The following is a 27189-nucleotide window of genomic DNA, read 5'->3' as shown; positions in this document are numbered from 1 at the left end:
TATAATATATATTAATAATAATATATATTAATAATATATTATAGTAATATAATATATATGTATATATATATATTACTTCAGAATAAATGGATGGACTGGAAATTTTTTCCAAGCAAATAGACACAAGAAGCTAGCCAAATAAACCTTTCTAATATCTAATAAAATAGACTTTCAACCAGAAATTAATCAAAAGAGACAGAGAGAAAAGTTTACACCTATAAAACTACTAATCTACCAAGACTATATCTCAAATTTGCACATGTATGCCCCAAACACATGGGCACCCATATGTGTAAAAGGAAAATTGCTAAAATTTAAAAATGGGAGATTTCAACACCATATTTTCACGAATTGGCAGAGCTTCCAGACAAAGGCTAAATAGAGAAATAATGAAACTAACAGACATTATAAATCAAATGTAACTAAGAATATCTATAGAAGGTATAGAATGTTTGATCCAAGTACAATTGTATATACCTTTTTCTCAACACCTTATAAATCTTCTAAACGTTGACCATAAAATCTGTCATTATGTAAGCCTCAACAAAAACAAGAAATTTAAAATAATATCTTGTGTTTTATCAGACCTTCTTGAATTAAACCTGGATTTCAACAACAAAAGAAACAACAGAAAACCTAAACACTCCTGTGGAAGAAGAATTCATGTAGAGAACAATTCTCCTGTTACTGTGAGAGGTTGGGAGAATAGTTGCTCTTGCCAGGTTTTGATCATATAGGGAGGGTCATATAGGGTCATAGAGACAGGGAGAAATGTTTACACCTATAAAACTACTAATCTACCAAGAATATATCTCAAATTTGTACATTTATTTGTACATGTACATTGGTTCCAGCTTGTTGATGGTCAAGGATGAAAGAAAAAATAGTCGTGTTATCTCATTCTCATTCTCTCTCTCTCTCTCTCTCTCTCTCTCTCTCTCTCTCTCTCTCTCTCTCTCTCTCCTCTCTCTCTCCCTCCCCCATCTCATTTTCTTCTGCCTAGTGTTGGTTTAAAACTCAGAGTAATTATATGGTGGAAAGGAAAAGAAGGTTAAAATATTATATCTCCTTTTCGTTTATGAAAATGACAAAAGTGTGTAATTCCTTAGGTTGGTAAGGATATTTGGTAGATGATTGAAAAGACATTGTCGTAAAGATCTAATTAGATTAACAATAATTACTTAAAATGTGTGTTTTTCTACTTATGTATTTGCCACTTGCTTATCAATAAGCTGTTAAAGAATTTAGATGAATAACAACATAGGGTTTTTGGTCCCACAAGAAAATCCTTTCCCAACGTCACTGATTTAGATGGGAGACCCAATTCATCAGAAGGTTGAAGAAGGTGGCTGCTTGATAAAATGGGAATAATTCACATTATCTCTGGGAAGAGAAAGTTGAGTCCCTTCCATTAATATAGGAGTGTTACCTATCCCGATGTCAATGTTACTACTGGATACTAGAATTTCTCTGTGATTTCCTGGAACAGAGTTTTGGCAAACTAGAATTGCCCTTTTCCATTTAAGTCATGGAGTGATTATTTTGGTTTCTTTATTGTGCCAATTTTCATGTTTAGTTAAGAGGCCTATCTCCTTATACACTGTGTCCATGATTATGTGTTTAATTGTATAATAAAAGAGCTTGAATTTAAAATCTTTAGTTTAAGGTTCTATATTTTAAAAAGCCACTATAACAAAGTGTTAATAATAATTAAGAAATCCTTCTTGTATGCAAGTCAGTCACCTTACAAATGACCAAATTGCTAGTGCATTCAGAATTGCCACTGTAGTCATGCTCAGAATTAATGCACATAATTGCATGAATTACCCTAACATTGGCTGCTATATATATCTTGCAGCTTAAGCTTATCATGACTAACAAGAAACAAACTTTTTTTTCTATTTTAATAGACTTTAGACAGATAGTTTCTCACATATTTCAGAGATCTTGAGAAAGTGGTATTTAAGTTATTTTAATAAAAAAGGTTTTGTGATAGAGAGACACATCAAGTAAGGCAACATTCTGTGTCTCCTCCAAAGATGATGGGCAAAAGTCAATCTTCACCTTGAGTTTGTTACAAATGTCTTAATAATGGACACTAGACTATAAAATGCCCTTTACCTTGAATGATGACAGTATAGAGTCCAAACTGTTGACAAGCAAGGTACTGGATTGGCAAATACCCCACATTTCCAAGACAAGGTAGTAGATTCCTCCAAATTTGTGGATCACAGTCAGAACTTATGAGCATGGCTGCCAAAATGGATGTCTCCACTGACATAAAATTTGGGTGACAGTCCCAGGAGCCATTATGTTTCTGTCTTTTTATTTAAAATAGAAGCTACTTGGTCTACACATCTTGGTTACTCAGGTAAAAATTTTCCCTCACAAGTATTTGATGGATTTGAAAAGTAGATTAATGATAGAGATTCCTAATACAAGAGCATAACATTAATCAGTTAATTTCTGAAAATATTATCATAAGACAAACCTAAAAACTAACATTTCCTTAAGATATCTTCTAACTATAAACCTTAAATGCACTTATAATTTTGATCATTTCGCATAATTCCTTTATAGACCTTGGACTTTACTGAAAGATGTAAATACAAATTAACTAGATATTGTAATAATAAGTCTTACACTGACAGTTCTCATAAGTTTTCTTAAAGTTTACAGATATTCGAGATAAAGTCCCTTTCTTTGACAAAAACAGAAAAAGTTCAGATAAACTAAACAAATGCTTATTTATAAATTTTCTTGGAATTGTTTCCATAATTCACACATGTTAGCTCTCACCAAAATCTCTGCAATATATTAATTTTGAGTGGTTATACATGCAATGTTTTCTCTTTAGCCTTTTCTTTTTCAGATAGTTGGCCTCCTGTAAGGTAACTTGTGGGGATCAGGATAAATTGTTTTTCATATTAAAAGTTTTCTGCTTCACATGGTTAGCCAATTCATCCCAAGAGAAGATCAGCTGAGCTCTGGATGTTTGTAGTCTTTACTGAAGTCATAGTGCCTTTGGCTAGTGAAGAATGTGAAAAAACTTAATTCCAAACTTGTTTTGCAATTGAATAGAGGGCCACAGTGGCAGAGTCCATGTGAAAAAATAGGTTCAAAATTCCCAGTAGCATCCTCAATTCCTTGGAATAATTAGTGTGACAGACTGAGTAATGAACAAATATAAAACATACATGGTCACAAAAACATGAACCAAGCTTATATGTACTGGACACTGTTTATTCTGCATCAAGAAGATCCTTGTACTGTTAGGATGTACTCTTGTATTTTTATCTTCTGGTTCTTGCAAATAAATAAATTTTTCTCTACTGTTACCTATAATATCAGTACATGTTATTACAAAATTTCTGAAGATTTTCACCATGAAGGAGATGTTGTGATTGGTGTATTTTTCCCTCTTCATACTTTCTACACTGGGAAGAGAATGCCACACCCAACTATACCATATCAATATTTGGACTATTACATACAGTGAGTAGAATTATTTACTTTTTTGAGTTCAAAAATCTTGTGACATTGAAGGTGTAGTCATTATATTTTATTGTTTATTTTTTATTTTGATACATTCATTCTTATTTTCTAATTTTTTTTCAATCAGTTTTATTTTCCATTCAGATTGTTTCTCTTACGCAAGGAAAAAGGAAATAGAAAGTTCAACTGTTTTCACTTTAGATTTGATTGTTAAACATAACCTCTTATTTGTCATTCTTGATATGCCACAATGTCTGAAGGTTTTTGAGTGTTATGATTTCAAGAAATGATGATTTATTCTAATCTTTATGGTAGAAGTTCTGATTGCACCTATGATGTTAGATGATGACACTAAATACTTATAAGTTCTGTTTCAATGTTGTGATACATGAGTGAAGAGGCCATGTGTGTTACATGCATCTGATTCCAGAGTTAACAACATCACAATTAGAAGTTGTGAATACTTCTATGTTCCATATATATTTTATCTATCTCATGTTTTATTATAAGTGTTTCTTTGATAATTTAAGTTTTATTGTCAGACAGATTACTTGTGTTTACCTATTTAAACTATTGGTTTGCAGTATTTATTCTTATTTTTAAATATGTGTATACTAAGACTTTAAGACTATGACAGTTTCATCTTGGTTCTGTTCCTTGGCTTTAGTTAAATAATCCAGGTTAATGGGTATTGTTAAACAGGTATTGCTGAGTTGGACAGAAATATGCATGTATATTTCTTAATAAGTAAATAAGATGACTTAACCCAAGCCAGTCTTTCATTTCCCAAGAATACCTTCTTATATATGTATGGAATAAGGTGTGTGACATGAAAAGAGAACAATATTTTTTATATAAATCCCTGTGAACACATGAAGAAATGTGCTAGAAATCAAAAAGCAGGCAATGACCAAAAGAAATACATAAAAATTTTAGAATCACAAAAAAGTGAATTTGACAAAACAACAATTAAAAAAAAAAAACAACAAAGTGTAAAGGTGAATTGTGCTCTATTAGACAATACTCTGTGCTTAAAAATGTCTTTTGAGGTTTTTAAGGAATGAAATTAAACACAGTGAAGGTGAAAAATGTATAGATATAAATTAAAACTTGTTTTTTGTTTGAACAATTTATTTTAAAATTTTAAAACATAACAAATATAGGTATATACATTTTTTTTAATTTGGTTAAAGTATTTAATTGTATTCTAAATTTTTAGGTGATGATATGTTGACCCCCCCAAAAAATCATAGTATTTTCTCATATGCTTAGTAGATGGGGCAACTTTGGTTGTTGGGTAGGCCCTCTTCTATTTCATTATAATTAATGCTCTTCATACATCCTTTTTTCTGGTGCCCTTTACTCTCAGGTGTTCAAGTGCCAATGTTTATGGGTATACATTTCTCTTATTTTGTGCAGCAGCAATGGGTTCACTGTAAAGAATGTACTTCCTGATATCTGGTTTCGTCTTTATAAAGAAGAGGATTGATTCCTGTGAAAAACATTGAACTTGCATAATATCAGAAAAACATAATCCAAATTAATGACAAAATTCAGTCACTTTTATTATAATATATTAAGCATATTTGTTGTATAGTGTGTTCCTTATGAGTATGGAATGATTTTAAGAGAAAAGTGCCTGGTTTTATACTCACATTCGTGGTTCAGTCTTTAAAAACTTGTTATCACATCCATTATTTGCATGTGTGTACATACCTTTGATGTAGCCCAAATTTGCTGAAGAAAGTAAAAGTGTTCAAACAAATGTCATCCTGCAATATGTGTGCTAAAATCAAAATCAGATGCCCAGGTTCAACACTAGGATCCTGAAATGAATAAGTCATATTATTGTCCAATATGTTCAATCTTTTGGTTGACATATCTTGAATCTGTCCATTGCAAACTGATAATTTTCTCTAGGGGCTTATGAGAGTGAATTATTTACCTTCACATCGAGTGAAATATGGGTTTGATCTTATACATCAAAATTAATTTTATCAAATTACTATTCATTTTTATATTTATAGTTTGATAAAGTTGATATATCATAAGAATTCCAATTCTAGATAATTTTATTTTTAATAGACTATCATTTTACTAGGGCTATGCAACATTATGTACAACTTTACATATTAAAAGACAAGCCACTTTTCTAGAACATTTCTCATGCAGATAATGACATTTGGGATTCTTTCTCCCCTTTATTCCCTCATGTATATTAGCAGTGAATATTGCTGCATTGTAAACTATACTGTGTTTCTGAATTGGCTTTATAATTGATTTATTTCTGTGAATTTTAGGAATGCAGTTTTTCAGGACAAAAACATTGACTGATTTAAATGCAAACACAGTTCCTTCATGGCTTTATTTTTTGTTTGAATTAATTACAAAAGTTCTTCCATGGTGTCTATCCTGTTGTAACCACTGACCTTCATTCATCCCATGTGCACTTTTCCTTAGCAACAATGTCTTTTTTGTGAGCACTCTTTTTCTCTGTATATATTCTAAGGAAGACATAATCTGCAGAAATATATTCAGTCAAATTTAAAAATACAAACAAAAGCAGCTCATAACATAACTTTCAGACTTTGTAGCATATGCTTGTTTGGCAAGTTCTCACTGTGGTAACTACTTATGGACCTTTTTGCTTTGTTTTGTTTTGGTTTTGGTTTTGGTTTTGGTTTTTTGTTTCTTTTTGCTTGTTTGTTTTTGTTTTTTTGAGACAGAGTTTCTCTGTGTAGCCCTGGCTGTCCTGGAACTCACTTTGTAGACCAGGTTGGCCTCTAACTCAGAAATCTGCCTGCCTCTGCCTCCCAAGTGCTGGGTTTAAAAGCATGCACAACCATTGCCCAGCTCATGGTCCTTTTTTTTATCAGCACTGTGAGGTTTATTTTACCATTCATCTTCTATAAGTGGATGTGTCCAACCAACTAAAACATTCTCATATAGTAACTAATATGACAGTTGTAGAGTGATTTTATGTAAAATATTTCATGGGGAAAATTATAATCTTTCCTGTTTAAGAATATTAAAATTGGGTAAACTATTTCACAGAATTCATTATTTACCTAGAGTTGTGTGTGTTTGTGTGTGTATGCATATCTACACATAGGAATGCTTATTTGTGTGTGTGTGTGTGTGTGTGTGTGTGTGTGTGTGAGTATGAGGGTGCATGTCTGTTTCTGTGAGTGTGAGTATGTGTAGATGAGCCTATGAGTGTGCATTTGCATGTGTGTGTGCATTACTTGTAAGATCAAGTCCTGCTGGGCAATTAATGAAAGATGACTCCATGAAATTAAAATGAGATAGGGAGTACATATGAATTTGCCTAGAAAGAATGAAAGGAGGGAATTATACAATCAGTTTATAATCTCAAGAAGAGAAAGATAAAAATAGTTTTCACTTTCAAAGTGTATTTATTATAAATTTTGTGTTTTAAAAGTTAAGTATGCAAAAGAGAGTGATCAAGACTGTTTTACTGAAGTTGCCTCTGATCATGGTTCTATGACTAGACTTTGAATTTCTCTGCTCAATCTGTAGTGATTGTTATTTAATTCCCCACATGTATAGAATTCTCAAAATTCCTATATATTTTTAAACTTTTATATGTATTTATTTGAATATATAATATTTATACATGAGAAAATGTCATAGATCTTGTTTTTGAAATTAAACATCCTAATTATCCTTTTTTCCTCTGCTCTATATAATTTCATTTACATTTTTATCCATTTGCTTTCCTTTGAAATTAATTTTGTTAATATTTAACATTTTTATTAGGTATTTATTTCATTTACATTTTCAATACTATCCCAAAATACCCCTACTCGCTCCCCCACCTACTCCCCCACCAACCCTCTCCCACTTCTTGGCCCTCATGTTCCCTTGTACTGAGGCATATAAAGTTTGCATGACCAATGGGGCTCTCTTTCCACTGATGGCCGACTAGGCCATCTAAGCTCTGGGGAGTACTGGTTAGTTCATATTGTTGTTCCACCTATAGGGTTGCAGATCCTAACAGCTCCTTAATTACTTTCTCTAGCTCCTCCATTGGGGGCCCTGTGTTCCATCCAATAGCTGACTGTGAGCATCCACTTCTGTGTTTGATAGGCCCCAGCATAGTCTCACAAGAGCCCGCTATATCTGTGTCCTTTCAGCAAAATCTTGCTAGTGTATGCAATGGTGTCAGCGTTTGGAAGCTGATTATGGGATGGATTCCCTGGTATGGCAGTCTCTAAATGGTCCATAGTTTCATCTCAGCTCCAAACTTTGTCTCTCTCACCCCTTCCATGGGTGTTTTGTTCCCAATTCTAAGAAGGGGCAAAGTGTCCACACTTTGGTCTTCATTCTTCTTGAGTTTCATGCGTTTAGCAAATTGTATCTTATATCTTGGGTATCCTAAGTTTTGGGCTAATATCCACTTATCAATGAGTACATAGTGTGTGAGTTCTTTTGTGATTGTGTTACCTCACTCAGGATGATGCCCTCCAGGTCCATCCATTTGCCTAGNAATTTCATAAATTCATTCTTTTTAATAGCTGAGTAGTACTCCATTGTGTAAATGTACCACATTTTCTGAATCCATTCCTCTCTTGAGGGGCTTCTGGCTTCTTTGCAGCTTCTGGCTATTATAAATAAGGTTGCTATGAGCATAGTGGACCATGTGTCCTTCTTACCGGATGGAACAACTTATGGATATATGCCCAGGAGAGGTATTGCAGGATCCTCTGGTAGTACTATGTCCAGTTTTCTTAGGAACTGCCAGACTGATTTCCAGAGTGGTTGTACAAGCTTGCAATCCAACCAACAATGGAGGAATGTTCCTCTTTCTCCACATCCTTGCCAGCATATGTTGTCACCTGAGTTTTTGATCTTAGCCATTCTGACTGGTGTGAGATGGAATCTCAAGGTTGTTTTGATTTGCATTTCTCTGATGATTAAGGATGTTGAACATTTTTTTCAGATGCTTCTCAGCCATTCGGTATTCCTCAGGTGAGAATTCTTTGTTTAGCTCTGTACCACATTTTTAATGGGGTTATTTGATTTTCTGGAGTACACCTTCTTGAGTTCTTTATATATATTGGATATTACTCCTCTATCTGATTTTGGATAGGTAAAGATGCTTTCCCTATCTGTTGGGGGCCTTTTTGTCTTATTGACAGTGTCTTTTGCATTTCAGAAGCTTTACAATTTATGAGGTCCCATTTGTCTATTCTTGATCTTACAGCACAAGCCATTGCTATTCTATTCAGGAATTTTTCCCCTGTGCCCATATCTTCGAGGCTTTTCCCTACTTTCTCCTCTATAAGTTTCAGTGTCTCTGGTTTTATGTGGAGTTCCTGCATCCACTTAGATTTGACCTGAGTACAAGTAGATAGGCGTGGATCAATTCCCGTTTTTCTACATAATAACAGCCAGTTGTACCAGAACCATTTTTTGAAAATGCTGTCTTTCTTTCCCCTGGATGGTTTTTGCTCCCTTGTCAAAGATCAAGTGACCATAGGTGTATGGGTTCATTTCTGGGTCTTCAATTCTATTCCATTGGTCTACTTGTCTGTCACTATACCAGTACCAAGCAGTATTTATCACAATTGCTCTGTAGTACAGCTTTAGTTAAAACATGGCGATTCCTCCAGAGGTATGTTTATCCTTGAGAAGAATTTTTGCTATCCTAGGTTTTTTGTTATTCCAGATGAATTTGTAGATTGCCCTTTTTAATTCGTTGAAGAATTGAGTTGGAAGTTTGATGGGATTGCATTGAATCTTTAGATTGCTTTTGGCAAGATAGCCATTTTTACTATATTGATCCTGCCAATCCATGAGAATGGGAGATCTTCCCATCTTCTGAGATCTTCTTTAATTTCTTTCTTCAGAGACTTGAAGTTCTTAACATACAGATCTTTCACTTCCTTAGTTAGAGTCACTCCAAGGTATATTGTATTATTTGTTACTATTGAGAAGGGTGTTGTTTCCCTAATTTCTTTCTCAGCCTGTTTATCCTTTGTTTAGAGAAAGGCCATTGACTTGAGTTAATTTTATATCTAGCTACTTATATGCAGCTGGAGCCATGATTCCACCATGTAAACACTTTGGTTGTTGGTTTATTCCCTGGGAATTTTGGGGGTACCGATTAGTTAATATTGTTGTTCTTACTATGGGGCTGCAAAATGGTTTACCTCCTTGGGTCCTTTCTCTATCTCCTTCATTGGAGACACTCCCTCATTTCAGTGGTAGGCTGTGAGCATAAAACTCTGTATTTGTCAGGCATTGCTAGTGCCTCTCAGAATACAGCTATAACAGACTATGCCAGTGAGAACTTGTTGGCACCCATAAAAGTGTCTGGGTTTGGTGATTGTATATGGGATATATCCCCATTTGGACTGTCACTAAAAGGTCATTCTTTTTGTCTCTGACCCATATTTTGTCTCTGTAATTTTTGTTCATGGTTATTTTTTTCACCCTCATAAGAAGGACTAAACTATAAACACTTTGGTCTTTCTTCTTCTTGTGTTTAAAGTTGTTTGTGAATTTTATCTTGGGTATTCAGAAATTCTGGGCTAATATCCTCTTTTCAGTGAGTGCATACCATGTGTGTTCTTTTGTGACTGAGATACCTCACTCAAGATGATATTTTCTAATTCCCTCCATTTGCCTAAGAATTTCATAAATTCATGGTTTTTAATAGCTGAGTAGTACTCCATTGTGTATATCACCACATTTCCTGTATCCATTCTTCTGTTGAGGGACATATGTGTTCTTTCAAGCTCCTGACTATTATAAATAAAGCTGTGATGAACCTAACTGAGCATGTGTCTTTATTACATGTCAGAGCATCTTCTGGGTGTATGACCAGGAGTCGTATTAGTGGATCTTCAGTTAGTACTATGTTCGAATTTTTTAGTAACTTTCAAACTGATTTCCAGAGTGGTTGTACCAGTTTGCAATCCCACCAGAAATGGAGGAGTGATCTTCTTTCTTCACAGACTAGCCAGAATCTGCTGCCACATTAGTTTTTCATCTTAGCCATTCTGACTGCTGTGAGGTGGAATCTCAGGGTTGTTTTGATTTGCATTTCCCCGATGAATAAGGATGTTTAACACTTTGTTAGGTGTTTCTCAGCCATGTGGTATTCCTCAGTTGAGAATTCTTTGTTTAGCTCTGTATCCCATTTTTTAATAGGGTTATTTGTTTCTCTGGTGTTGAATGTTTTGAGTTCTTTGTATATACTGGATATTATCCCTCTATCAGATGTAGGGTTCCTAAAGATCTTGTCTCAATCTGTTTGTTGCAGTTGTGTCCTATTGACAGTGTTCTTTGCCTTACAGAATCTTTGCAATTTTATGATGTCCCATTTGACAATTCTTGATCCTAGAGCATAAGCTATTAGTGTTCTGTACAGGTAATTTCCCCTGTGCCTATGTGCATGAGGTTCTTCCCTAATTTCTCTTCTATTAGTTTCCATGTATCTGGTTTTATGTGGGAGTCCTTGATTCAACTGGACTTGAGCTTCGTACAAGGAGACAAAAATGGATCAATTTGCATTCTTCTACATTCTGTCCGTCAGTGGAACCAGTACCATTTGTTGAAAATGCTGTCCCCCAACCCTAATCGTTTTAACTCATTTGTCAAAAGGTGAAGAGACCATAGTTTTGTGGGTTCATTTCTGGGTCTTCATTTCTATTTCATTGCTCTACCTGCCTGTCACTCTACCAATACCATACAATTATTTCGTCACAAGTAGTACAGCTTGAGGTTAGGCATGTGTTTCCACCAGAATTTCTTTATTGTTGAGAATAATTGTCGCTATCGTATGTTTTGTTGTTATTCCAGATGAATTTGCAAATTGTTTTTTCCAACTCTGTTGGAAATTGAATTGGAATTTTGATGGAGCTTTCCATTTAATCTGTAGATTGGTTTTGGCAAGATGGCCATTTTTACTATATTAATCCTGCCAATCCATGAGCATGGGAGATCTTTCTATCTTCTGTTATCTTCTTCAATTTCTGTCTTCAGAGGCTTGAAGTTCTTATCATACAGATGTTTTACTTGATTAGTTAGAGTCACACCAAGATATTTTATATTATTTGTGACAATTGTGAAGGGTGTTGTTTCACAAATTTCTTTCTCCGTCTTTTTATGCTTTGTGTAGAGGAAGGCCACTGATTTGTGTGAGTTAATTTCATATCCAGCTAGTTTTCTGAAGTAATTTATCAGGTTTAGGAGTTCTCTGGTAAAAATTTTGGGGTCACTTAAGTATACCAACTTTTCATCTACAAATAATAATATTTTTACTTCTTCTCCAATTTGTATCACTTTGATCATTTTTGTTTTCTAATTGGTCTGGCATAGGATTTCAAACTAGTACTGTATTGAATAGGTAGTGAAATAGTGAGCATCCTTGTCTAGTCTCTGATTTTAGTGAAAACACTTAAAGTTTCTCTCCATTTAGCTTGATATTGTTTTTGCTACCTTTATGTATGGACCTTAAATTCCTGATCTTTCTAAGACTTTTATCATGAATGGGTGTTGGATTTTGTCAAATGTTTTCTCAGCAGCTAATGAGATGATTACATCATTTTTTTTTTTTTTTGCTTTGAGTTGGTTTATATAGTGGATTACATTGATGGATTTCCATATATTAACCCATCCCTGCATCCATGGGATGAAGCCTACTTGACTATGTGGGATGATTGTTTGATGTGTTCTTGGATTCAATTTGAGAGAATTTTATTCAGTATTTTGTGTCAGTATTCATAATGGAAATTTGTATGAAGATATCTTTTTTTTTTTTTTTTTTTGGCTGGGTCTTTGTGGGGTTTAGGAATCAGAGCAATTTTGCCTCCATAGAATGAATTGGGTAGTGAGCCTTCTGTTTTTGTTTTGTGAAATAGTTTGAGACATATTGGTATTAGGTCTTCTTTGAAGGGCTGATAGAACACTGCACTAAACCCATATGGTCCAGGGCTCTTTTTGATTGGGAGACTGTTAATGACTGTTTCTATTTCTTTAGGGGATATAAATCTCTTTAGATCACATATCTGATCCTGATTTAACATTGATACCTGGTGTCTGTCTAGAAAAGTGTCCATTTCATCCAGATTCTCAAGTTTTGTTGAGTATAGGCTTTTGTAGTAGAATCTGAGGTTTTGTTTGTTTGTTTTTGTTTTTATTTCTTCAGTTTTTGGTGTTATGTCTTCCTTTTCATTTCTGCTTTTTTTAATTAGGATACTGTCTCTGTGCCCTCTAGTTAGTCTGGCTATGGGTTTAATAATTGGTTGATTTTCTCAAAGGACCAGCTCCTGGATTTTTTGATTCTTTGTATAGTACTTTTTGTTGCCACTTGGTTCATTTCAAAACTGAGTTGGATTATTTCCTGCTGTCTACTCCTCTTGGATGAATTTGCTTCATTTTTTTCCTAGAGCTTTTAGCTGTTCTATCAAGCTGCTAGTATATGTACTCTCCAGTTTCTTTTTGGAGGCACTCTTAGAGCTGTCTCATTGTGTCCCATATGTTTGGGCATATTGTGGCTTCATTTTCATTAAACTCTCAAAAGATTTGATTTCTTTCATTATTTCATCCTTAACAAAATTGTCATTGTGTAGAGTATTGTTTAGATTCCATGTGTATGTGGGTTTTCTGCACCAGTGAGCTGAAGCTGTTCCACACCCTGTTGTGCATGAGTCTTGCCAGGAGATCCCTGTTCTCCCAGGAGTGTTTTCATTTCTGTGCTTGGAGGTGACATAGCCTCTTTCTCTAAAATCTTTGTGTCACAAGGCCAGCCAGGAGCAAGCAGGAAACAAGAACAGTGGAGCAGATGTGTCAGAATACTTCCATTATTCCATCTGAACTCATGACCTGAGGCTGTTCCACAGCCACCTCTGCACAGTTTCAGGAAAGTAAAAGCAAGAAAAGTAAAAGCAAGAAACTTACCAACAGAAACCAAAAGCAAGATGTGGATTTCAAATCATATCTCATGATGGTGATAATGCATTTTAAGAAGGACATAAATACTCCCTTAAAGAAATACAGAAGAACACAGGTAAACATTTGGAATCCCTTTAAGAGGAATCACAAAAATCCCTTAAAGCATTACAGGAAAACACAACAATTTCTTGTTATAATAGCCAGAAGCTGGAAAGAACCCAGATCTCCCTCAACAGAGGAATGGATACAGAAAATGTGGTACATTTATACACTTCAGTACTACTCAGCAATTAAAAACACTGAATTTATGTAATTCTTAGGCAAATGGATGGATCTGGAGGATATTATCCTTAGTGAAGTAACCCAATCACAAAAGAACACACATGATACATATTCACTGATAAGTAGATATTAACAAAGAAACTTAGACTACCCAGTATACAATTGCAAAATACATGAAACTCAAGAAGAAGAAGGAAGACCAAGGTGTGGATATTTCGCTCCTTCTTAGAATGGAGAACAAAATTCCCATGGAGGGAGTTACAGAGACAAATTTCAGAGCTGAGACAGAAGAAAGGACCATCCAGAGATTGCCCCACCTGGGGATCCATCCCATATACAACCACCAAACCCAGACACTATTGCATATGCCAGCAAGATTTAGCTGACAGGACCCTGATATCGCTATCTCTTGTGAGGCTATGCCAGTGCCTGGAAAATACAGAATTGGATGCTGACATTCATCTATTGGATGTAACACAGGGCTCCTTGTGAAGGAGCTAGAGAAAGTACCCAAGGAGGTAAAGGGGTCTGCAACCCTATAGGGAGGATCAACAATATTAATTAACCAGTACCCCCTTCCCCAGACCTGTGTCACTAGTTGCATATGTAGCAGAGGATGGGCTAGTCGGCCATCAATTGGAGGAGAGCCCCTTTTTCTTGCTAAGATTATGTGCCCCAGTACAGGGGAATGCCAGGGCCAGGAAGCAGGAGTATGTGGGTTGGGGAGCAGGGCAGGTGTAGGGCATAGGAGACTTTTGGGATAACATTTGAAATGTAAATGAAGTAAATATCGAATAAAAAAAGAAGAAGAAAAAAAAAAACCCACAACCAAACAGGTAAAGGAATTAAACAAAATCACCCAGGATCTAAAATGGAAGTAGAAACAATAAAGAAAGCAAAAAAGGGAGACAACGCTGCAGATAGCAAACCTAGGAAAGAGATTAGGAGACTTAGATACAAGCATCATCAACAGAATACAAGAAACAGAAGAGAGAATATCAGGCACAGAAGATACTATAGAAAACATTGACTGACACAACAATCAAAGAAAATGCAAAATGCAAAATGATCCTAACTCAACACATCCAGGAAATCCAGGACACAATGAGAAGACCAAACCTAAGGATAATAAGGGTAGAAGAGAGCAAAGACTCCCAACTTAAAGGGCTAGTAAATATCTTCAATAAAATTATAGAAGAAAACTTCCCTAACCTAAACAAAGAGATACCTAGCAACATAAAAGTCTATAGAACCCAAATAGATTTGATCAAAAAGAAATTAATTACTCCTATCACATAATAATCAAAACACCAAATGCACAAAACAAAAATATAATATTAAAAGCAGTAAAGGGAAAAGGTCAGGTAACATAAAGGCAGACCTATTAGAATTACACCAGACTTCTCACCAGAGACCATGAAGGTAGAATATCCTGGGCAGAACTCATATTTACCCTAAAAGAACACAAATGACAGCCCAGGGTACTATACCCAGAAAAACTCTCAATAAACATAGAAGGAGGAACAAAGATATCCCATAACAAAAATAAATAAATAAATAAATAAATAAATAAATAAATAAATAAATAAATAAAAATTACAAAATATCTCTCCACAAATCCAGCCCTTCAAATGATAATAAATGGAAAACTCCAACACAAGGAGGGAAACTACACCATAGAAAAAGCAAGAAAGTAATCTTTTTTTTTTTTTTTTTAACAAACCAAAAAGAAGATAACCACCAAAAAACATAATTCCATCTCTATTGACAAAAATAACAGGAAGCAACAATCTTTTTTCTTTTCTTTAATAACTCCTAATTTCAATGGACTCAATTCCCCAATAAAAAGACATAGACAACAGACTGCATACATAAACAGGACACAATATTTTGCTTCATACAAGAAATTCACTTCAGTGACAAAGGCAGATACTACCTCAGAGTAAAAGGCTGGAAAACAATTTTTCAAGCAAATGGTCCAAAGAAACAAGCTGGAGTAGCCATTTTAATGTCAAATAAAATAGACTTTCAAACTATAGATATCAAAAAGGATGAGGAAGGAAACTTCATACTCATCACAGGAAAAATCTACCAAGAAGAACTCTCTACTCTGAATATCTATTCTCCTAATGCAAGGTTGCCCATATTCATAAAAGAAACTTTACTAAAGATGAAAGCACACATTGAAACTCACACTAAAATAGTGGGAGACTTTAACAGCCCACTCTCCTCAATGGACAGATCATGGAAAGAGAAAGTAAGCAGAAACACAGTGAAACTGTGAATCAAGAAGTTATGAATTAAATGGATTTAACATTTCTGTAGAAAATTTTTTCCTAAAACAAAAGAATATACCTTCTTCTCAGCACATCATGGTACCTTCTCTAAAATTGACACAAAACAGGCCTCAACTGATACAAGAAGATTGAAATAATCCCAAACATCCTATCAGATCACCACGGTGTAAGGCTGGTCGACAATACCAACATAAACAAGAGAAAGCCCAAATATACATGTAATTTGAACAACATCTACTTAATGATAATGTGGTCAGGGAAGAAATAAAGAAAGAAATTAAAGAGTTTTTAGAATTCAATGAAAATCAAGCCACAACATACCCAAACTTATAGGACACAATGAATACAGTCATAAGAGGAAAACTCGTAGCTCTGAATGCCTCAAGAGTTCTGACAGAGTCTATTACTGATGTTATTATACATAATCTTAAAGAAACTAGTCACTAAATTTAGCACTATCTAGCTAACTGACTTTCTTCAGTTTGTGCAAATGGTCAGTCCTTGGTTTTTAGAAAGGAAACATTAGATATGAAAATTTAGGCAGATAATTACTTCTAATTGATATTCCTGTGAACAATCATTGTTTTAAACTGCTATTTCAATTTATTATTTGATTTTATGTGAGACTTCTGATGGACTGTTTAACATGTGATCATTTACTTTAAAAGTTATACAACTGCTGAGGACCAAGGGAAGAGTAAGAGGAACTGAGGGGATTTTTTTTTTTTTTTTTGACAGAAAATTCTGAGCCAAAGAGGAAAAGAAGGAATTTTTTTTTTCACTTGCATACTTAGGATCTTTATGCTTTCCCTATTTTTTAAATAGGGAAAAATTTTACAACTTAGAAAAAAAATTCTATAGTCTCTTTTCAAAGTGTCCATTGTTCTTCCTGAGACATCCAACTAGCAGACTGAAAGTTAGAGCTGTGCTGTTCATGCTGAGATAGATCAAAAGTCATATTATTAATCCCCTTTTGTCTGGCTACAGATGTCATTCTCCTAAACCAGTAATCATTTACTCCCAAAAAGAGCAAGGAACTCTTTAGGACTTTTTAGACATTATCATCAGCATTTCAGTACAGTTGGAAAGCTAAAATGTCCATAGACCCTCACACTTTAAGCCATACTAGAGTATTTCTCACTACCCCGCCTCTACCCTCTCTAGGTCAGGAGGCTTCATAATCTAAATTGGATACTTGGAACAGGAACTTTGAAGAAGGTACATCCACACAGATAAGACTTTCAACTGGACCTTGCTAACCCCTTGGCCAGGGAGTGCATGGTTATGTAGGGTGAGAAATAGGAGTTGATATTGCCTAATGCCATCAACAGAGGGTGACATTGGGTACCATCAGCACCAGGCTTTCACCATGAGCCATCAGCACTCACCTGAAATTGCCTGTTCTCATCAGCAGAGTCAGAGAGTAAGTGCCATCGGAACATAGCTGGGTTGGTTAAGTACCATAAGTACTCAGAGTAGGCCAGGAGCCATCAGCTCTGGCATTAATTGCCTGCTGTCACAAGGCAATTCTCTCAGCAGTTCTGTTGGGAGCTGTTTGCATCAACCTTAGATCAGGAGCCATTAGTTCAGGGCTGTGAGTATTTCATGTATCTCTCAGGATGGGACAAAGTGATTCTACCAACAGAGAGTTCTTTATAAATGTTAATAAGAATACTCTTAAAGAAAAAAATCATTAAGTTTAGCACTAGCCAGCTGACTAAATTTCTTCAGTTTGTACAAATGGCCAGTCCTTGGTTTCCAGAAAGGTAACTTTAGATATGGATGCATGGGAGGAAACAGGGTTAGATATTAAAAACTGGATTACAGAGAAGGGAGGATTAGGTGTGCTCCTTAAACTGTTTGCTATTTGGATTGTGCTTAGGAAAGCATTGACAAATGACAAAAAAAGATCATATGTGCTCAGGTGTCATTGGATTCACCTTCTTGTGTGGGGAATTGATTAGTCCTGTCTCCATCTGGATCTAAGAACAATGTTTATTCCTTGACATAAAAGTCTGAGAAAAGTAGCATTTAAATATGTCATTCCATAAAACTTGCTGAAAAATACAAAAAGAAAAAGAAAAAGAAAAGGAAAAAGAAAACAGGGTTATCTATTGGATCAACTGCTGGTGTCCTCGAAGCTCTGCAATAGGGTTAATGTTTATGTGGTTTCCCAGAGAATATGGAGAATATCAAAGGGTATAAGGATCTCTTAGGGAATCCTTGCCATTTAAATTTCTTATGACTCTTCATGATTAGTTTCAAATAGTCATAGCCTGCCAAACTAAAGAAGAATGTTTACTGTGGATACACACACACACACACACACACACACACACACACACACACACACACACACACATATGAACTTGGATCAAAAAGAGTTATCTGAGATGTCTGAAAAGAAAAGAAGAGAATGAAAGTGTTAATACATGGACTATTTATGGGAATGGAGGAATGGTTTGAAGGAACAACTCACCAAAAAATGGCAAAGGAAGTTCTAGTAAAAATGACAGCTGCAAAACTAGAAGCATGGAGATGATTTTGTGGTAGAGATACAAATACCAAAAGGATTGCTAAGATAATACAGAAAACTCAGAAACATTTTGAGGACTCTCTTCTTCAACTGACAGAGGCTCTATAGCAAAAGATATTGTTTTAAAATATCTGGCCTTTGAAAGTGCTACATCGACTTGTCAATTTCTTCTAGAGAAAATTTAAAAATCTGGAAATGTATTTAAAGCATATGCTGAGATTGCTACTTCATATTTTCAAGGTATACCCATTACAAAAACCTCACGAGGGCAAAATACTATACAAAATCTTATTAATCAATGGCAGTAAAAAAGTAATAAATCAAGATTGACTCACAAAATTATTCAAGGATCAAGCATGGTCATATCAGCCAACAATGTTTCAGGAAGGTAGGGGATCCCATAAATTTTAATGCTCCTGGTCCACTCAGAGCAGAAATCTAACTCAATATCCTCCTGGTCTGAAATGGTACCACTGGCATAAAGAGTGCCAAACTAGTTTTCACAAAAATGTCACTGCTTTATCTGGTGCTACTATGATTCCCTAATAATATAGGAATCTTATCAAACCAGGGAAACTGTGTGAGGAACTTACCTCAGGCCTCTCAAACAATAGAGGTAATTCAACAGGCTCATACAACCATTCCATTTGCCAATGGAGAACTATCTAACAGCTGCATCAGGCAACCCCTGGCAGTACAGGACTTAAACACCCCAGAAATATTTATACATGACTCCTTCTCAAACAGGTTACCTTAATTACTAAGATCTTTAAATGATTTTCCTCACACAAGCAACCTTTGCATAACAAACGTAGTTAATGTAGTTCTTGCCTTTTTATACTTGCCTTTTAAGAAATCTGTGTCACTCTTTTATAACTATTTTTACAATTTTTGCCCAAACTTTGGAATTATAAATCTTGCATTGATTTAGAAATTGCCTTTTCTCTATTGGACATGTTGAAGTTACTTCTATGTTTTTTGGTCCTAGACATGCCAGTAAGGATGAATTTAATTCATTAACAAAGTACTCTTGCTTTTTCTAGGAAGTTAATTTAACAAAATCTCACAACATCATCAAATCACCTTTGCACTCAGAGAAAATGTTCCTGACAAAGTTTAATACAATTCTGAATCAAGTCCACTTTGTATTGCCTTAGTAACTTTGAGGGTGGGGCCATCCCAGAATGAGACTCGTCTAGAAGAAATCACATTATTGAAGAAAACTGACTCTCCTTCTATAAGTTATCAAATAGCAATATTTTTGTGCTGTTACTATAAATGGGCCCCATAAACTTATGTGTGCAAATTCTTAGTCCATACTGAAGGGCCTTTTAGAAGTAGGTGTGGCTTTTAGAGAGTTACACTTTCCCTATGAAAGGGTGGTTTAGAACTCTAAGAAAATCAGTTTTGCCCAGGGTCTTAACTTCTAGTTCTTGTGGATAAAAATGTATAACACTTAGCTCCTTCTCTAAGAGCATTTCTGCCTGCACACTGCAATGCTTCCAACCAGGATGAAGTGGACAAGATCTCTAAAATTGTGAGTTTTCCTTCATAAGACATAATATGGTCATTGCGGATCTTCAGATCCACCAAGCACAAGGAAGACAGAAGTTGATATTAGAGAAAGGGTTATTGCTTTCAAGGTCATGTTTTTGTGTTTGGAAGAATACTTTTTTTTTTTTTTAACAAGGCAGTGAAATAATTTTTAAGTGCTGCTTAATGAGCCAACCAATGAAGTATGTAGAAAAAAAATGTTTCTCAATGTAATTTGATCTCTGCATTCCTGGCTCAAGTCAACAGAGGAGATGAATATTAGTGTTTCCTGAAGATTGCTCTTTAGATATCTTGGAAAAGAATTAAGCTGGATTTTGACCTAGTCCAAAAAGTGGCCCTGAAGCTAAAGTGTAGGGGTATAGATTTGTTCCATTGGCAAAGAAAATGTAAACATAGCCTCTTATTACCACTGGCATGTGGTCAGTGGTATTTAAGCATATGAAAATATATAAAGAAAAGTATAGAGCTGAGAAACAAAAGTACACAATGTACAGATGGAGTAGAAAATTGTACTAAAATCTGCCATTGACCTAAGTCCTTTGTTCAAACACATACAGATGTTAAAGGAAAGCCTGATTCTAAATGAAATAAAGGTGGTGAAAATCTCAGGACAAAATTCTACCCAGCTAAGCTTCCAACTTGTGAAAAGGTGTTTAAGGACATCAACATTGTATACAGATAGAGTTTCAGGATATCCAAACTTAGAAAGTAAAGGAAAACAACAAGAATAGAAAATTGGTAAAGATTTAATTTTATAAGGGAACCATGTTTCAGCCCATCAAGGAACATAACTTGGCAGGTTCAGCTGTGTTGTTCAGGCGGTAAGAGTCAAGGATTGAAGAATGGTGGTCCGGCATTTTTCTTTGTGACTAAAGACATTTGTCAAGGTCAGTATTATATTAGGGATGTCTGTGCAAGAAGTCATAGAGGATCCATTATGACAAACTCCAAACAAGAAGCCTGGATTTCCTCATGATGAAGATGAGAGAGATGTAATATAAGTGCCCAGTACACTGCTAACAGGGAATGGGAAATGTCCAAGATAAAGAAGTGTTTTGAAGTCAATAGAGATGAAAGGAATTGGAGATGTAAAGAACAATTTGAAATCAGACATGGAGTTGCAGAGTTTGGAGTTGCCTCAGGTTGTTTTGATCTTGCTTTGGTACATTATTTTCTGACTATTTTCTTTTTTCTCAAATTTAAATGATATTCTATTCCATTATATGTTGGAGGTATCTGACCTACATTTTTATTTTTACTTTTTTCAGGCAATTACATTGCATGGTTGCATAAATATCAGAAGAGACTTGAACTTTGGATTTCAAACAAACTTGAGGCTATTTAACAACCCGGGCAATTAAATTGGGCTAAATCCATTTTGCACTACTTTATGGCTACAACACTATCAGGGTCAAGGCATATTGTAGCAGTTTGTACAGGATTGGCTCCATATATTATCCTGTTTAGCTGTTTTGGCCATACTGTGTGGCACTTTTAAGACATGTGTCCTTGTTCTAGTAGGCATGGATTTGTTAGAGAAAGTGTGTCACTCTGTTGGTGGAGTTATACTCCTGAGAAGAACAAGTCTAGACAGTTTGCTCCAGTTTCTACTTTTCTGTCTGTGGATTAAGATGTAACACACTCAGATAAATTTTGAATACCATTTCTGTAGGTATACTGTCATGGATCCCACCATGACAATAATAGACTAAACTCTGAAATTGCAACCTAGCCCAAGTTAAATGTTTTCCTTCATGGAGTAGTCATGCTCATTGTGTCCCCTCACAGCAATAAAACTCTAAGAAGAATTCCCTCTTAAATAGGATTTGGACTTCATAATGATCTCCATTTTCCTTGTTGGGGTTTTGATTCACTTGAACATTCACAGATCATTGTATGTTATTATATTTAGGTTGAGATCATCATTATAACTTCCCTCTTGTGTAGAGAATTCATTGTTTCCATGAGGTTATTGGTAACCTCTGGTTCTTAGTTTCTTTGCAGTGCTTTTGACATAAATTTGTAAGCACTGGGAGAGAAGATAAAGTTCTACAATAAAATTTTAGTGAACCTCTTTTCTGTGGTCCACTTTGACAGAGATAATAAATAGTATTCTTTTATAGGTGAAGATTGGGGCCCTTTTGCAATAAAATGTATCTTTTTTTTACAAAAGTAACTATTAAACTGATGAAGAGATGTTTCACAGAATAGAACACACACAAAGTGTAAGGAACTGAGTTCATAACTCCCAAAAGAATATGAGTACATGCCTGTGTTCCAGTGATCATATGGAGGATAGGAGATTGAAAAAAGAGAATCTCTAGAGGTTTGCTCTGAAGATACCTAGGCAAATGTTATAAGAAAATAAAGAAAACCAGAAGGCAGATACCCTAGTGCAAGACTTTATTCCCAGTAGTCTAGAAAAAGAGATGGATGGTTATTCCTGAGTTTTAGATCATCTTGATATGCACAACAACTTACAGTCAAGTCATAGACACTGTGTTACTGAGTTATTGTTACAGAATATTAAATGAATAAAATGCATAAATGCATAAGTGCATTAATAAGTAAATTGATGAACAAATAAATAAAATATACTGTAAGAAAGGTGAATAGTTCGAAATCAACCTGTAGTTGCCTTTACTTGAATTTATTCTTTCTGAATTTCATACAACTGTATATTCTAAGAGACATGCCTGCATGCAGTTACACATAAAAACACCATAAATAGACATATGATGAAAATATAAATGAATGGTACTTCATTCATTTAATCTCATTTATTCAGATACAGAAGAAGCTTTTCTATGGCTTTTCTATGACAATAGTACATCCATGCTCTCATACTCAAAAAATTATATTAGAGAAATAGCTACAGTGGACACATGCAAAGAAATGAACTTCAGGGTATTATTTAGTTAAGATATATCTTTTTGTCTCATTTAACAGGACTCAGTTTTTTGTGGGTACGAGAGGGACCGCAAACCTGCAAGAGAAATGGGCAGAAGGGAAAGAAAGGAGAAGACCACGGAGGGTTCCTGTCAAGGTCTCAGTTTATTAGGCTGAAAACACCAGGTCATAAGCACACAGCAAAGGGAAAATAGAGAGGGGTTGAGGGGGAATTAACAAAGAACAAAGAAGCAGGCATCTGGGGACATGAAGGCCGAATTCTGACTGTAGACTGGAGGCAACTTGAGTCCTATCTCAGAAATGTAGATTCCTCCTTAACAGTCCCTGGTGTCAAGCTGGGCTTAGCACATAACTCATGTCCTTAGAAGTCTTGGGAGTCAGGAAGAGATTGGGAAGAGAAGGCGACAGGCTTCTTAACACAAGGCCATTTGGCTTGTTAGGGTGGGAAACTGTGAAAGGCATACTTTCTTAATGTATGGTCTCCAACATCTTTTAAATATTGTTGGGTTAATAAAAAAGTACTGAGTTTTCATATGTAAAGACCCCAGTAGACCAAAGATCTACATTCATATAGACATGCTATTTGGGAGAAAATAATTCCTGACTTGTAAACAAGTAAACAGAATGTGTAAAGAATCAAACTATTAAATATAAATAATGTATGATTTAAGGATTTATAAATAATGAATAGTATGATAAAAGACCTAAATCTAACGTATTTGCCAATGTAGTTCATCGATATAGAGTGCAGAAGTTATAGTACATGTTTTATAGATTCAAAGTTAAACTATAAAATTTATTGTACAGAAGAGCTAGGTGTGTGTGCTATATTTGATCATCTTCTTATGTGACTTTATGCCACTTACACAGGTATAACTTTAAGAACTATCAGTATATTCTGGCTCTACTGTTTGCCATTGAGGAGATCAATGGGAACCACAATCTTTTGCCTAACATATCTCTTGGATTTGATTTCTACAATGTCAGATTCATTGAGAAGGAAACCCTTATGAATGCTGTTATTTGGCTCACAGCTCATTCACAGACAAATATTTTACCTAATTACAATTGTAAAAAGAGAAATTTAACTGCTGCCCTCACAGGAACATCATGGATAACATCTGCCCAAATTGGGACATTGCTTCACCTCTTTAAATTTCCACAGGTAAGAAAATTTGGATTATGGGAACTGAGAGTCAGTTCTCTTTGTTCATATTATCAGTATCTTTAAACTGAACGAGTGATTTATCAATTATCCAAACATTAAAGAAATACTCAGTCACATGGAGATCAATCCATATATATTGTGGTTGAAAGAGAAAGGCTGGTGTAGTAAATGAAATCAGGTAAGCCCTTGAAACTTATAGGCCTAAGAAAAATTTCTGTAAAATGTAGTAAATGGAATGTTGCTTTAAAATATTCTCCTATTATCATCTATTGCTTCAGGAATCAAATCTTATTTGGTTTTAAAATTCTTCCTCAGCTGGGCGGTGATGGCGCACACCTTTAATCCCAGCACTCAGGAGGCAGAGGCAGGCAGATTTCTGAGTTCGAGGCCAGGCTGGTCTACAAAATGAGTTACAGGACAGCCAGGGCAACACAGAGAAACCCTGTCTCAAAAAACACAAACAAAAACAAAATAAAAAATAATAAAATAAAATTCTTCCTTTTCTTTCCAATTTGCTTTAGATTACTTTTGGACCTTATGATCCTCTCTTCAGTGACCGTGGTCAGTATTCTTCTCTCTACCAGATGGCACTGAAAGACACATCTCTTTCACTTGCCATTGTTTCTTTGATTGCTCATTTTAAGTGGTCATGGGTTGGTCTCATCCTCCCAGATGACCAAAAAGGAAATAAAATTCTATCAGATTTTAGGGAGGAGATGGAGAGAAAAGGAATCTGCATAGCTTTTGTCAAAATGATCCCAGCCACATGGACTTCATCTTTTGTCAAATTCTGGGAAAATATGGATGAGACAAAAGTCATAATTATTTATGGTGACACTGATTCTCTAGAAGGTGTGATGAGAAATATTGGACAAAGGTTATTGACATGGATTGTCTGGGTCATGAACACTGAAAATCATATTACTGACAGAACTGACTATTTCATGTTAGACTCATTTCATGGAAGCCTAATGTTTAAGCACAATTATAGAGAGAATTTAGAGTTTACCAAATTTATTCAAACAGTTAATCCTAATAAATACCCTGAAGACATTTATCTTCCTAAGTTGTGGTATTTCTTCTTCAAGTGCTCATTTTCTGACATTAATTGTCATGTTTTGAACAACTGTCAAACCAATGCTTCTTTGGATGTATTACCAAGACACATATTTGATGTGGCCATGAGTGAAGAGAGCACAAGTATTTACAATGGTGTGTATGCTGTGGCTCACAGCCTCCATGAGATGAGACTTCAACAACTTCAAATGCAACCATATGAAAATGGCAAAGGGATGGTGTTCTTTCCATGGCAGGTAATAACCTTTCTACTGTATTTTATTGTCAGCACTCTGACATATGAGATTTGCAACAACACTAACTTAGGTACTGTAAAATTCAGTAATTTTGTCCTCAATCACAGAATTGTTTGAATTTCTAAATTTAAATAAAAGTTAAGATAGTTTCAAGAGTAAGATGTTGTGAAATGCTTCTGAACTCAGCATGAGTTCTGGACTCAACTTGAGTCCACCAAGGGCTTGAGAGTGCTCTCTACACTGCAGGACCTTGGGATCACTTCGGGATTACAGGTGAGTGGAACACAGCATCAGCTTCAGAGAATCATGGGGGGTTCTTGTGCCAGCAGAAACAGGGGCAAAGGAAACCGCTAGGCCAGAGTCTGGAATAGATTCCAATTGGGGCCATCCCCGCCCCCAGCCATCTTCCTTCTGAAACCGCTGGAGGCCACCAGGGGTCCTAGAATACTCTCTACTCTGCAAGACCTTGGGATCACCTCAGGATCATGTGTCAGTGGAATCCAACATCAGTTCCAAAGAATCCAGAAGAGTCTTGCACCAGCAGGAACAGGGATGAAGCAATCCTGCATGACCAGAGGCTGGGATCCCCTCAAGTCAGGGGCCAGCCCCACCATCTTCTGCTTGAACCTGGCTGAGGGTGTCTAGGGCCCCAGAGGACTCTCCACACCACAGGACCCCTAGCAATTCCAGATCCTCATAATCACCTGAGAGCATGTGGGCAACAGAAGCAACAGAGCTTCTTGGTCAGGGTTACTTCGGGCCTTCAGCCTCAGACAGGAGGCTGAGCTGAGACCTAGACCCCTAGGCACCTTTCTTGCCAGAGGAAAGTCAGCCTACAGGGAGGGTTCTGACCCCAGGACTCAGGAGGTAGATCAGGGCTCTAGACTTCTGGACACCTGTCCTACAAGAGGAGAGCTTGCCTGTAGAGAATGCTCTGACCAATGGAATTCAGGTGAGAGTTGGACTCCAGGAGTGCTGACAGAGGCTAACAGAATCACAGGAGGATCAAACTCCAGCCAGAGACAGCTTGAACATTAACACCAGAGATTTCCAGATGGCAAAAGGCAAACCTAAGAATCTTATGAAGAGAAACCAAGAACACTGGGCATCTTCAGAACCCAGTATGCCCACCACAGAGAGTCCTGGACACCCCAACACACCCAAAAATCAAGAAGCAGATTTAAAATCATATCTCATGATGGTGGTAGAAGATTTTAAGAAGCGCATTAATAACTCACTTAAAGAAATACAGGAGAACACTGCTAAACAGGTAGAAGACATTAAACAGGAAGCACAAAATACCCTCAAGGAATTACAGGAGAACACTGCTAAACAGGTTTCTTCCTTAAAGAAGAAACACAAAAATACCTTAAAGAATTACAGGAAAACACCACCAAACAGGGCATGAAATTGAACAAAACCAACCAAGATCTAAAAAAGGAAGTAGAAACAATAAAGAAAACCCAAAAGGAGACTACTCTGGAGATAGAAACCCTAGGAAAGAAATCAGGAAACATAGATGTGAGCATCAGCAACAGAATACTAGAACTGGAAGAAAGAATCTCAGATGCAGAAGATTCCATAGAGAACATGAAAAGAACAATCAAAGAAAATGCAAAATGCAAAATGATCCTAACCCAAAATATGCAGGAAATCCTGAACACAATGAAAAGACCAAATCTACATATAATAGGAGTAGATGAGAATGAA

At 35.7% G+C, this 27189-nt stretch overlaps 1 protein-coding gene across 1 annotated transcript in view; it reads left to right on the top strand.

Moving 5' to 3' along the window:
- The first annotated feature begins 3277 nt into the window (after window positions 1-3277).
- LOC110288954 (vomeronasal type-2 receptor 116-like) overlaps window positions 3278-27189 on the top strand; it is a 40274-nt gene continuing 16362 nt past the window's right edge. The window contains exons 1-3 of the mRNA XM_021155180.1: window positions 3278-3495; window positions 23869-24163; window positions 24688-25479. Coding sequence (XP_021010839.1) covers window positions 3278-3495; window positions 23869-24163; window positions 24688-25479 — 1305 coding nt within the window. The remainder of the gene's footprint in view (window positions 3496-23868; window positions 24164-24687; window positions 25480-27189) is intronic.

The sequence above is a fragment of the Mus caroli genome, unplaced genomic scaffold (assembly GCF_900094665.2).
Source record: "Mus caroli unplaced genomic scaffold, CAROLI_EIJ_v1.1 scaffold_2859_1, whole genome shotgun sequence".
Classification (NCBI taxonomy): domain Eukaryota; kingdom Metazoa; phylum Chordata; class Mammalia; order Rodentia; family Muridae; genus Mus; species Mus caroli.
This window is presented reverse-complemented; position numbering and strand designations above follow the sequence as displayed.